Raw genomic sequence first — 14,360 nt, forward strand, 5'->3', positions numbered from 1 at the left:
CCATGTAAAAAATAAGCATAAGAATGCAGCACCTATATTAATATCACATAAAGTAAACTTTAACATAAAGAATATGGGGGCGTCTGGGTGGCTCAATGAGTTAAGCCTCTGCCTTCGGCTCAGGTCATAATCCCAGCGTCCTGAGATCAAGCCCCGCATTGGGCCCTCTCTGCTCAGGAGGGAGCCTGCTTCCCCATCTCTCTCTCTGCCTGCCTCTCTGCCTACTTGTGATCTCTATCTGTCAAATAAATAAACAAAATCTTTAAAAAAGAAAACATAAAGAATATGAAAAAGAAACATTTCATAATGACAAAATGGCTAATTCATCAAGAATATGTAATGATCAGGCGCCTGGGTGGCTCAGTGGGTTAATAAGCCTCTGCCTTCGGCTCAGGTCATGATCTCAGGGTCCTGGGATTGAGCACCGCATCGGGCTCTCTGCTCAGCGGGAAGCCTGCTTCCCCCACCCCGCTGCCTGCCTCTCTGCCTACTTGTGATCTCTCTCTCCATCAAATAAATAAATAAAATCTTACAAAACAAAAAAGAATATGTAATGATCATAAATGTATATGTATCTAACAATATAACTTCGAAATATAAGTAACAAAAATTCACAAAATTAAAAGGAGGAAAAGTCTATAATCATAGAGATTCTAACATCACCCCCTCAAGCAACCGATATAATTACATTTTTAAAAATTAAAAAAAGAAAGTAGAATAATATGCCTCAGTAAGTATAGATAGAAATATCCCTAAAAGATAATAGCAAGTCAAATCCAGCAATACATAAAAACAATAATTTATCTTTTCCAAGGGGGTTTATCCCAAGAATGGACAACTGGCTTAACATTCAAAAATAAATCAATATAATTCACCATATTAACAGAATAAAGGAGAAAAACCATTCAATAATTTTAATAGGTGCAGAAAAACTATTTGACAAAACTAAGCACCCACCCAATCATGTTAAAACTCTCAAAAAATTAGAAACTGAAGATTTCGTCCCCAGTATGATAAAGGGCATCTATATAGAACCTATAGCTATTATCCCAATTAACAGTAAAATACTAAACATTTCCCTTTAGGACTAGAAACAAGCTAAGTATGTCTACTCTACCACTTCTATTCAACACTGTACCAGAGGTCCTAGTCAGTGTACTAATGTTCACAAGAGATAAAAGGCTTAAGATTTGAAAGGAAGAAATAAAACTATATATTCATAAAAGCTATAATTGTTTATGTAGAAAATCTTAAGGAATCTATAAAACAACTAAAACATTAATATGTAAATTTAGCAAAGTAGTAGATATAAGGTAAATATACAAAATAAATTGTATTTTTACATACTAGCAGGAAATGGTTGGGGCACCTGGGTGGCTCAATGGGTTAAGCCTCTGCCTTGGGCTCAGGTCATGATCTCAGGGTCCTGGGATCGAGCCTGGCATCGGACTCTCTGCTCAGCAAGGAGTCTGCTTCCCTCCCCTCTCTCTGCCTTCCTCTCTGCCTGCTTGTGATCTCTGTCAAACAAATAAATAAAATCTTAAAAAAAAAAATAAGAAAAGAAATGGTTGGAAATTTTTTTGAAAATTTAATTCTCCTGGGGCACCTGCGTGGTTCAGTGGGTTAAAGCCTCTGCTTTCAGCTCAGGTCATAATCTCAGGGTCCTGGGATCGAGCCCCACATTGGGCTCTCTGCTCAGCAGGGAGCCTGCTTCCATTCCTCTCTCTCTCTGCCTGCCTCTCTGCCTACTTGTGATCTCTGTCAAATAAGTAAGTAAAAATCTTTAAATTAAAAAAAAGAGAAAATTTAATTCTCCTTAAATAGTGTCAAAGAACATAAAATACTTGGGAAAAAATTTCTTTAGAAACCTAAAGAAAGCTGTGTAAGACCTTATACTCTGAAAATTCTGAAATGTTGGTAACATAAAGATCTAAATAAACAGATATATATTTATGGATTGGGGGGCTCAGTATTATTAAGATGTCAATGTTCTCCAAACTGATTTACAGTTTCAAAGAAACTATGAACCACCAATTTTTGTTTTGTTTTTGTAGACACTGGCAGGCTGTTTCTCAAACATATATGGTAGTTCAAATGACCTAAAGATAGTACAAAGTCCAAAGAACCTTGGAAAAAAAAAAAGCAGACTTTGTATTTTGTGACCATGACTTATTATTAAGCCATAATCATCATAACAGCATGATTTGGCATAAAGATAGACAAATATACCGATGCAATAGAATAGTACTCAGAAATAGACCCACTATTTATATAGATGACTCAAAATGTCATTTGGTTTTTGGCAAAAGTGTCAAACAATCCAATGGGGGAAAAGGATCGTGCTGGGACAACTAGATAGGCACATGAACCTCAAAAAATGAACCTCAGGGGCGCCTGGGTGGCTCAGTGGGTTAAAGCCACTGCTTTGGCTCGGGTCGTGGTCCCAGGGTCCTGGGATCAAGTCCCGTTTTGGGCTCTCTGCTCAGCGGGGAGCCTGCTTCCTCCTCTGTCTCTCTGCCTGCTGCTCTGCCTGCTTGTGATCTCTGTCTGTCAAATAAATAAATAAAGTCTTAAAAAAAAAAAAAGAACCTCAACCCCTACTTCTCACCATGCACAAAAATTACCCTGAGATGGATCATAAAGATAAAAGCTAAAATGATAAAGCTTCCATAAGAAAACAGACGAGAACACCTTTGCTACTTCAGGGTAGGCCAAGGTTTTTTAGGACAAAGAATGCAATAACTATAAAAGAAAACGTGATAAATTAGATAGCCTTAAAATTAAAACTTCTGTTCATCAAAAGATACAATTAAAAAACGAATAGCTAAGTCAGAGAGTAGAAGAACATTTTCACAGAATATATAACTGACTAAGGGCTTTATATTTGCAATAGGCAAAGGACAAAAACAACCCAAAAAAAGGCAGGCGGCAAAAATCTGAGTGGACACTTCACACAAACAAACATATGCATGGCCAGTAAGCAAATGGAAAAAGTGATCAACATCATTAGTAATGAGGGAAATGCCAAATAAAACCACAAGGAAACGCAACTACTTGAAAGGCAAGGATATGAAGCAACCAGAATTCTCATACCTTGTAGGTAGAGTGTAAAACGGTATATATCCATTTGGGAAATTGATCTGTCAGTTTCTTTTTTTTGGGGGGGGGGGTTGTTTGTTTTTAACTTTTTAAAAAGATTTTATTTATTTATTTATTTGACAGACAGAGATCACAAACAGGCAGAGAGCGCAGGCTCCCTGCTGAGCAGACAGCCCGATGTGATGCGATGCTACCTCGGAGCTTGATCCCAGGACCCAGAGACCATGACCTGAGCCAAAGGCAGAGGCTTAACCCACTGAGCCACCCAGACACCCCCATCTGTCAGTTTCTTATAACATTAAACGTATACCTACCCTACAACCTGGTGATTCTACTCCTAGAAATTTTCCCAAGAGAAATAAAAGCATATGCTCACACAAAGACGTACTTGACTATTCACAGCAACTCTAGTCGTCATAGTCAAAATCTGGAAACTGTTACATGCCTCTCAAACGGGAATGGATAAACTGTCGTATATTAACAAAAGGAATACTACTCGACAATATAGAGACATGAATGAATGTCAAAGCATGATGCTGAATGAAAGAAGTCCTAGACAAAAGAGTACATACTGCATGATTTCATTTATGTGACACTCTAGAACAAGCAGAGGTAACTTACAGTGAGAAAATCAGAACAGTGGTTGCCTTTGGAAGAAGAGACAAGAAAAGACTGGGAAAGTGTGAAGGGACCATTCGATTTAAAGGTAGTATTCTCGGGAACCTGGGTGGCTCAGTGGGTTAAGCCGCTGCCTTCGGCTCAGGTCATGATCTCAGGGTCCTGGGATCGAGTCCCGCATCGGGCTCTCTGCTCGGCAGGGAGCCTGCTTCCTCCTCTCTATCTCTGCCTGCCTCTCTGCCTACTTGTGATCTCTGTCTGTCAAATAAATAAAGATTAAAAAAAAATAATAATAAAAATAAAAATAAAGGTAGTATTCTCTGAATCTTAACGGGGTTTGAATTACACAGGCATTTGACATTGGTCAAAACTCATGGAACACCATACTTAAGACTTATGTATTTAACTGCATATACATTGCCAAAAAAAAAAAAAGGAAACACAAATACTATTTAACTCTAATTAATGATATGCACATTAACAGATTTAAAGGTGAAGTTACTGGTGACTGCCACTTACTCTGATATACTTCGTAAAGAAAAAAAAAAAAAAATGGACTGATGAATGGATAGAGGGATGGAAAGATATTCCTAAAACAAATTTAGCAGAAAGTTAATTGTTGAGTCTAGGGAGTGAGTGTTAAGATACAACATTTCCAGCTTCTCCTAGTGTTTAAAAATCTTCATAATAAGATACTGGGGGAAAAGTAAATCCAGTAATTTAATTCCTCTGCCTACAAATCCCTGCTGGTTACACTCAGTAATTACCAATGGCCTTTACTCAGACCTGATTCTCATGTACTTCCCTGCAGTTTCTGACACTGTCACGCACCTCCCCCTTTGAAGCCCCATATTACTATTCTAAGCTGTTTCCTTTTCTTTCTGCCTTCCCTTCCTCTTTGTACTCCCAAACTGTAGGTGTGCCTCAGTGTTCAGAACTGAGCCCTACTCTACACTTTCTCTCATGGAACACTTTCAGTCTTGTAACTATCACCACCATGCAGTCAACTCCAAACCAAGACAAAGCATTTCTTCTACTCCAGGGTCCCACTTTCAATGGCCGACTGAGGATTTGAACTTCTATGTCTCATATCATCACATTACCCTTACCCTCAGAACTTAAAATGGGAATTCCACTCCAATTACTATCCAGGTAGCACACAGTTACCCAGGGTCTGACATCTCCCCCAGCCTTAATCTCTAAAATAATCAAGCACTGATTCCTCCAGAATCCATTTCTTCCTTTTCATTCCACCATCATGAGTCTTATAACAATCCTTAGAAACTCAGTTTATTGTAAGAGCTTCCTGGTAGGTGTCCCAACCTCATTCTTTCCCCATAATTCACTCTGCATATTTCTAAAACATCTCCAATTATGCATCTCCTATTTGTATAACTTCTATGATTCCCTATATCCAAAGATATTAACACATACTGAGCAGAAAAAGTTAAGTGAGATGTGTTACTTGCTGCAGTAACAGATTTCCAAATATGGACCCCTCCCAAAGAACCAGGCCTGCTGGTGTTCATGCTCAGCCCCCTCCAACACTAAATCTGCGCTGGCCCTGTGACTCATTTTAACCAAAAGAATGCCGCAGAAATAGCCCTGTGCCAGTTCCAAGTCTGTGCCTTAGGGAAGCCTAGAAACTTCCACTTTTGTACTCTTGGAAGCTCTGAGCCACCAAGTAAGAAATCTGGCCCCTCTGCTGGAAAGACCACCTGGACAGGGAAAAGACACTACGGAGAGAAAGAGTAAGAAATGGCCTAGACTTGTCTGTGGCTCAGCTGGGCCCAGCCTTCCAGGGGTCCCTGCCAAGGCTCCAGAAATATGAATGAGGCCATCTTGGGTGTTCCAGTCCCAGCCGCCATCCAATCACAGCTACAGGAATGACCCTAGAGGAGACTAGCAGAACCATCCATCCGAGACTTAATCAACTCCCCAAACTGTGAAAAATAATAAATTATTTTGTTTTAAGATACATTTTTCATTTAAGATTTTATTTGACAGAAAGAAATACAGTGAGAGAGAGAACACAAGCAGGGGGAGTGAGAGAGGAAGAAGCAGGCTCCCCACTCAGCAGAGAGCCTGACGTGGAGCTTGATCCCGGGACCCTGGGATCATGACCCGAGCTGAAGGCAGACTTAAAGATGGAGCCACCCAGGCACCCCAAGATATTAAGTTATTGATGGTTGTTTTACACAGCAACAGATCATCAAAACACTTACTCTCAAGAAACTAACTACATGATGGGGGAGGCATTCAGGTCAACAAAAAGACCATGAGAGGTGTGTGTTAAGACAGAGGTATACTCAGCATGCTAATGCATACAGAGGCTCATCTGAAACCTTCACCATGTGTGAAGGGGAGGAGATGGGGAGGATCTGGGAAAGCTTTCTAGAGTAGATAATACAGGCTGAGTTTTAAATGAGTTCAGGTAGCAGTAAGTAAAAACCAGCAGGGTTCTTTGGGGGAGCAGTAAAAGTATAGCTGGAGACATGAACAGGGACTAGGTCATTGAGGGCCTTCCATACTACGCTAAAGAGTTAAAACTTTACCCTGAAAGCCATAAAGAACTATGAAAAATTTTCAGCAGGGAAATGACATTATCAGATGTGGATGTGAAAAAGATTTCTACGGTAGCTGTGTACTATACAAGTGAAAAGGGAGGAAGAGTGAAGGCATAGAAAGTTTCATAGCCTACCTCAGTGATCTAGGACTGACGATATCCTGAACTGCCAGGGTCAGCGTGAACAGGGAGAAGGATAATTTTTCTTTAAAGATTTTATTTACTTAATTTAATTTAATTTATTTATTTGACAGAGAGAGAGCACAAGCAGAGAGAACGACAGACAGGGGGAGAATGTGGGGCTCAATCCCAGGACCCTGAGATCATGACCTGAGCCAAAGGCATCTGCTTAACCGACTGAGCCACCCAGGCCGAAGGCAGCGGCTTAATCGCCTGGGTGGCTCAGTGGGTTAAGCCGCTGCCTTCGGCTCAGGTCATCATCTTAGGGTCCTGGGATCGAGTCCCGCATCGGGCTCTCTGCTCAGCAGGGAGCCTGCTTCCTCCCCTCTCTCTCTGCCTGCCTCTCTGCCTACTTGTGATCTCTCTCTGTCAAATAAATAAATAAAATCTTTAAAAAAAAAAAAAAGAATGTACAGGACTTAGTAAAAGAGATGTGGTAGAAAGGGCGCTAAGAGAGAATTTAGGATGACTCTTGGTTATTCAGTTTAGACAGGGGGTACATAGTGCTGCCATGTTTGGAGAAATGGCAGAAGCAAGAGTGAACTGAAGTTACATACAGGTACAAAGTTTAGACTCAGATACAGGGACCAGAGGAAAGGATGGCTGTGTCTGTTGAGAGCTGAGAAACAGAACGAGGTTTCACTTAATGTTCTCTATTTTTACAGTGAAATAAAAAGCGAGATCATCTGCTAAAACTAAGGAGAGAAATGGTAGGGAGAGGAAGGTGAGAAAGGGAGGTAAAAGTCTGGGACAACCCTGAGAGGAAGAGGGAGCCCCGAGGATTCAGGTGATGTTAGCAGACACACAGGTGGAGGGTTGTCTCCAGCAGCACTCAGCAGCCCGGTTGTAAAGACAGAGAAGTCAGGTGGCTGACCTGACCCAGGACCGGAGTACTACAGAAGAATGAGAGGAAAGAGAACTGAGGGGAACACCAAGGGGGTAATCCAAGCACGGGACGTGCACCAAGGCTGGCATGAGGAAGACATGCTTCCAGGGAGCTGGAAGACTGGTGGGAGATGGAGTGAGGTCTCCGAACAAGAAAGAGGACATGAAGCGGTCAAAGTGTAGACTCACTGGGAATGAGCAGCCTGATGGAAGGAAGGACAGCTATGATCACGTACAGGATGTTGCAAGAGCCTGGCTCACTGCTCTGCACCCAGGAAATGTTCACCAGACTTACTGATTGCTAGGCAAGCTGTGAGGGCTTCTACACATACCAGTTACATAAACTAGCATTTGGTGAGAAATTTCCAAAACAAATCTTCATGTACCTTGTTGATTTCAATTTAGTACAGATTCCGAAATGACACCTACAGTAATGCTTCCAGGGGTGCCAGGGTGCCTCAGTTGGTTGAATGTCTGACTCTTGGTTTTGGCTCAGGTCATTATCTCGGGGTCCTCAGATCGAGCCCTGTGACAGGCTCTGCACTCAGCATGGAGTCTCTTTGTTCCTCTCTCTCTCTGCTCCTTCCCCTACTCTCTTTCTCTTTCTTTCTCATAAATAAATAAAATCTTTTTAAAAAAATACGTCCAACAGTAAGTCCCTCGATGTGCTACTTACCTATTACACTATCATATGAGTTCATCAGGCAAGCTCAAAACATTTTTTTTTCAAGATTTCATTTATTTATTTAAGAAAGAGAGAGAGAGAGAGTACATGAGCCTCATGAGCCAGGGGAGCGGTAGAAGGAGAGGGAGAAGCAGGCTTCCCGCTGAGTAGGGAGCCCAGTGCAGGGCTCAACTGCAGGACCCTGAGATCATGACCTGCGTTGAAAGCACGCATTTAACCACCTGAGCCCCACAGGTGCCCCATGCTCAGAATATTTTTTTAAAAAGAAGAATCATGTTTAGTATTTCAGTTCCTGCTTTTTGTCCCAGGGTACTTCTATGAATCAACTAATGATGTCTTTTAAAGTACAGGCTCACCATCTTCTACTGAGGAGGAGTCCTACTTGTTGCTCCCCTCCTTAGACCAGCAATACCCCGCAAGAATATCATCTGGGAATTAGGAAGGGACCCACAAAAGCAGGACAATGGCCATAACAAAGCTACCAGGTATCCAGGAGAAAATCATCGAATATGTGACTAAACTGAATATTACTTCCTTGGTTTTGGGGTTTTGTTTTTTTGTTAACTCAGGGTGTCCTCTTTACAATTACAATTACATTAAAATACATACTATCCTCAAAGAGTACAAAGCACTTAGCAGATTTCTATTAAGTAAATTCACCTTTTTTTTTTTTTTTTTAAAGATTTTATTTATTTATTTATTTGACAGAGAGAGAGATCACAAGTAGGCGGAGAGTCAGGCAGAGAGAGAGAGAGAGAAGCAGGCTCCCGCTGAGCAAAGAGCCCGATGCGGGGCTCGATCCCAGGACCCTGAGATCATGACCTGAGCCGAAGGCAGCGGCTTAATCCACTGAGCCACCCAGGCGCCCCTCGAATATGTGACTAAACTGAATATTACTTCCTTGGTTTTGGGGTTTTGTTTTTTTGTTAACTCAGGGTGTCCTCTTTACAATTACAATTACATTAAAATACATACTATCCTCAAAGAGTACAAAGCACTTAGCAGATTTCTATTAAGTAAATTCACCTTTAATTTTTTTTAATTAATTAATTTAGTTTTGAGGAAGACAAAGAGCAGGGAGTAGGCAGGAGCAGAGGGAGAGGGAAAGAGAATCCAACCAGCCTCCATGCTGAGCACAGAGCCGGACTCAGAACTCTAACCTCACGACCCGGAGATCGTGACCTGAGCTGAAACCAAGAGTCAGACGCTTAACCAACTGTGCCACCCGGGTGCTCTGTAAATTCACCTTTATATAGCATCAGTGTGAAATTCTCTCCTCCCAGCCGGGGCCACTGCAGTGTGGGCCACTGTCACTCTCATGCAGGATCTGAGACTTAAGTCTCCTACGTGGTCCTCTACACTATTTCCACCTATTTTCCACCTGCCAAAGTAATTTATCTAAAATGCAGAACTCCTCCTTTGATACCTCTCCTCACTTAAAATCTTTCAGTATCTCTACCAGGGAAAAACACAAACTCCTGATACATGAGTCTTTTGTGACGGGCTTCCCACTGCTGTACTGGTCTCATTCCTCATTCCTCATTCCTCCCCACATCCCTACAGCTCAGGTGCTGTTCTCTCTTGTCTGTAGGCCGCCTGCCTACAATGTCTTTCCCCTGTTCTTTGCCCCAGTTCCTCCCTGTACCAACCTCCACCCCTGTAACTCTTTCTTTGAAAGTTACCTGTTTAATCCAGGATCCTTCCAAGGATCATGCATTGCATGCGGAGTTCATATTCCCCTTCACCTTTCAGGATTTAATTCTGGAAATCACTTCCTCTGGGAATGCCTCTCTGACTCCCCGCCTCGTCTGGGTTCCATTACCCCTTCTACGTGCTCTCATACCACCACTATTATGGTATCGTTATACTAGTTTGTAATTATCTATCTGTCATCTCTCCTAGTCAACAATAAGCTCCACGAGGACCTTCTATTCTCCAGGCCCATATTGTCAGTCTCGCAGTAGACACTCAGTAAGCGCTGGCTGACGGAATGAGTTATGAACAGGAAACATGACTATTATGGCCTGAATTGTGTCCCCCACAGATTCATGTGTAGAAGCCCTCACCAGCAATTTGATTGTATTTGGAGATAAGGCCTTTAATGAAGTAATTAAAGTTAAATGAGATCATAAGGATCGGGCTCTAATCCAATAGGTCTGGTGTCCTTACACAAAGACCAGAGACATTGAGATTAAGCACACGAGGAGGAAAGGCATGAGGACAGAGCATGAAGGCAGCAGCGTATGCTAGCCAAGAAGACAGGCTTCACCAGAAACCAACCCTCCTGGCATCTTAATCTTGGACTTCCAGCCTTTAGAACTGTGAGACAATAAATTACTATTGTTTAAGTCACCCAGTCTGTGCTAACTCTGTGACGGCAGTCTGAGCAGACAAATACAATGATCAAAATATCTGTGCCCACAGTTACTGTGGATGATGGAACGCAAAACAAAACACGCATCCCTGCTAGAACAAAGATAAATACAGAAGACTTCTTCTACCTACTTCTGGAAATTCACATTCCACAGAAACCATGACAGAAAGGGTCATTTTGATGATGGTAACACATAAGAAAGCCCAATTGTATCTTCCAGACCACGAGCAGTAAACTGTTAGCATCAATCACCATCTGGGCTTATCCACTCAGAAGGCCGAGAAAGTGGTCAGAGATAACATTTAAGAGTGTAGAGTACACATCAAAAGGAAATCTTTCACAGAGCCTAGAATTATCACGGCAGATTCACCTTCCCAGCTTCTGCTAAGACTGCTGCTAACGTCTCTGTTTCACCATCCCCCTCCAGCCTGTGAAGATGATGGCAGAGGCCATGCTTGTTAGTGTGCAATCACTAACAACGCCAGGTATAGCATTCTACTCCTAGCACACTCTTCATAATCGCTGACACATGGATCTTCATGGACAACTAACCGACCTTCAAAGCATTATCATTCAATTCTCAACGAAACAGATTGGTCCTTAGGCTCTTTCCCAAACATTCTTTCTCATGCTGACCTTTTACGATTACCGCCTTTCATACCTGGAAAATGATTCAACCATTGAACTTGATACTTTTCCCTCAGAGCTCTGACTCATCAGCAGGCCAAGATTTTCTTGATAAAAGCACATTTTAGAATTTAAATAAAATCATCAGGGTTCACATTATTTCGATTTCCATGTTAAGAAACTTGGAAAACTGAATATTTGACCAAATTCTATGCACACCTTGCTCTTGCTATAGTACCCAAAAGAGAACAGAGATCCACTGAATAATTCTTTCCAAAGGCTTACTTACAATGTTACTGTTTGAAATTTGTTTTGATGCTGAATAACATAATCAAAATATTCCCAAAGCCTGAACTTCTAAATAAAAACCAGGTTCAAAGCAAGTGAAGCAGGTGTTAGATGCATTTCAAAATCTGGATCATACTTAGGACCCAACAATCAGCTGCTATTATTTTCAAGGTATTATTGAATCTGAAAAAAAAATTTTTTTTTTTTTATTGAATCTAACACAAGGTGCTGAAAAAGCTAAAATCATTAGAGGATTTTATTTGTGCACTTGTTTTTCAAATAAAAATTAGACCGAAAGAAAGCAGGAACACAAACACGACTGGATGCTACGTATAAATCCACACACGCACACAGAGGTTTTACTCTTGACAGCATCATTTACCTTCTGCCCTTCTCACAAAGCTTCTCGATTTCAGCTTTCAGATCCTGCTCCTTCTGCAAAAACTCCTTCTTTTCTTTCTCTATCTTCTTCTTTGTTTCTTCTCGCTTTATTGTTACATCCTGGATAGCTTTTAGTATCTCCTGAGTCCCCCATAATTACAGTCACACACAAATAAAGAAGGAAATGAATTAGTTCTTTTGGTCTGAAGGTTATTTTCAACTAACACAAATTAATACATGGACTCTAGTAAATTCAAGCTGGATTGAAGGAATTGGGTTGATGAGTAGCTCTGAAAGCCAGTATTTAGATGTAAGAGAGAAAGTTACAATAAAGCAGATTTCAATTCAGCAGGAGCAAAAATTTCTGATAATCACAACTGTTCAAAATGGGATTTACTGCCCTGAGAAGCAATAACCCTTCCATTACCCATGTTCGGATAAAGGCCAAATGAACACCTGCTATGAATGCTGAGAAAAGCATTCTTACATGGGGTAGGAATTCATTATGTCCTATAAAAATGGTCCTGTTTTGTTTTGTTAAGGTTCTGCTTTCTTATGTGTGAGAAGTTTTTTGGTTCCTTTTGTACTTTAACAAAAATATATGTCTTTGCAGTAATAAGTGGAATAATAAAAAAGTGATAGTTAAGTCACTCCTTAATCCATGCCAATTCCACCCATCATTAATATGTTCACTGTTTCGTAGGACTGCTTTCACATCTTTATTCTCACACAAATACACATATACTAAAATATGTAGTTCTTTGCTTCTGAGTTTTTTCCAAATGAGATGATTTTTTTTTTAAAGATTTTATTTATTTACTTGTCAGAGAAAGAGACAGAGAGAGAACACAAGCAGGAGGAGCGGCAGGCAAAGGGAGTAGCAGGCTCCCCATGCAGGACTCAATCCCCAGATCCTGGGACTACAATCTAAGCCAAAGGCAGACGCTAACCAAAATACAATGGTCAGCGTCTGCCGTCTGACCAACTGAGCCACCCAGGCTCGGTCAATCATGAGATGATTTTATACACATTATTCTGCATCCTGCTTTTTTTCACTTGATGTGAGCATACTGTCAATACAGATTTAACTGGGGGCACTTGCGTGGCTCAGTTGGTTAAACATGTGATTGGTTTCGGCTTGGGTCATGATCTCAGGGCTGCAGGATCGAGCCCCGTCAGGCTCCGGGCTCAGTGCAGATGTGCTTGGGATTCTCTCCCTTCTCTCTCTACCGCTCCCCCACTCAAGTGTACTCTCTTTTTCTCAAATAAATAAATAAATCTTAAAAAGTAAAGTAAAATAAATATACAGATTTAACTTAAAAATAGCAGTATATGACACAACATGTCTATGTATATATATCCAATTTATCTAACCATTCTATGTAAGAGTCTATCAAGTTGACTCCAGTTTTCTCTAACTACACAAATTACTGCAATAAATACACTGTATATCTACATTTTCATATAAAAACTTTTATTTCTGTAGAAAAGACTTAATGAAATGATTGCTAGGTCATTGCATATTTTAAGTCTTAACTGACAATTCTTAGTAACTTTTCCAAAACGCTGTAACAATCCATATACAAATGTCTGGAAAGGGTTCATTTTTCCTCACTCTTGATAACCTATTTCATTTTTGCCAATCTTCTGAGGGGAGAGAGAGAAATGATATCTAATCATTTTAAGAAACATTTTCCTAACTCCCATTCTCTACTGTTTCTGCAGTCAGCCTCCTCCAACTAGAATAAGCATTCAATGCAGAGACTATGTTCCCTTTACTGCTAAATTTGCAGAGACTGGATCAGGAACTCTGAAAACATTTGCTAAATGAATGAATGAATGAATTCCAGTGAGGCTGAGGCAGAGCCTTTTATGTATTATCCACTTGCTTTTCTTCTTCTGTATACTACCATTTATAATTGTTTTAAAGATTTTATTTATGTATTTGAGAGAGAGAGAGAGAGAGAGAGAGAGCACAAGCGCATGAGCAGAGAGCCCAACTCAGGGCATGATCCCAGGACCCTGAGATCTTGACCTGAGCTGAAGGCAGATGCTTGACTGCCTAGGCCACCAAGGTGCCCCACCATTAATAATTGTTGTAGGCAAAATAATAACACCTGCCCCCAAAATATGTCCACATTCTAATCTAACCTAATCCCTGGGACCTGTGACTATGTTTCTTTCCACGAGAAAAGAGACTGTGCAGATCTGACTAAGGTAAAGACCCGGATGCAGGGAGACAGTCCTGGATCATCTGGGTGGGCCCAATATAATCACACAGGTCTTTCAAGGTGGAGAACCTTTCTCAATTGTGATCTGAGGAAGTTGTGGCTGGGGAGGAGTGGTCAGACATGCAAATTTGCTGAACCTGAAGGTAGAGACGGGGTCCACAAGTCAAGGAATACAAGCAGCCTCTAGAAGCTGGAAATGTAGAAAGAGGTATTCTCCCCCAGAGTCCCCAGAAAGTGATGCAACCCTGCCAATACTTGGATTTTAGCCCAGTGACTTGGACTTTTGACCTAAAGGACTGTGAGATAATAAATTTGTATGGTGTTCAGGTGGCAAATTGATGGTAATTTGTTACAGGAGAAACAGGAAACTATACAATAACCTTTCCTGAGTTTTTTCTAGAGTACTTGACTTCTACCACGAACTTG

At 41.0% G+C, this 14,360-nt stretch overlaps 1 protein-coding gene across 4 annotated transcripts in view; it reads right to left on the minus strand.

The window, feature by feature from the left end:
- The window catches only part of RNF214 (ring finger protein 214), a 44,930-nt gene that overhangs the window by 19,921 nt on the left and 10,649 nt on the right, over positions 1-14,360 (minus strand). For all 4 annotated transcript variants that reach the window (XM_045080499.1, XM_045080500.1, XM_045080498.1 and 1 more), the window contains one exon: positions 11,705-11,844. In XM_045080499.1, coding sequence (XP_044936434.1) covers positions 11,705-11,844 — 140 coding nt within the window. The remainder of the gene's footprint in view (positions 1-11,704; positions 11,845-14,360) is intronic.

The sequence above is a fragment of the Mustela putorius genome, unplaced genomic scaffold, assembly GCF_011764305.1.
Source record: "Mustela putorius furo isolate JIRA1106 unplaced genomic scaffold, ASM1176430v1.1 tig00000460_pilon_pilon_pilon, whole genome shotgun sequence".
Taxonomy (NCBI): Eukaryota; Metazoa; Chordata; class Mammalia; order Carnivora; family Mustelidae; genus Mustela; species Mustela putorius.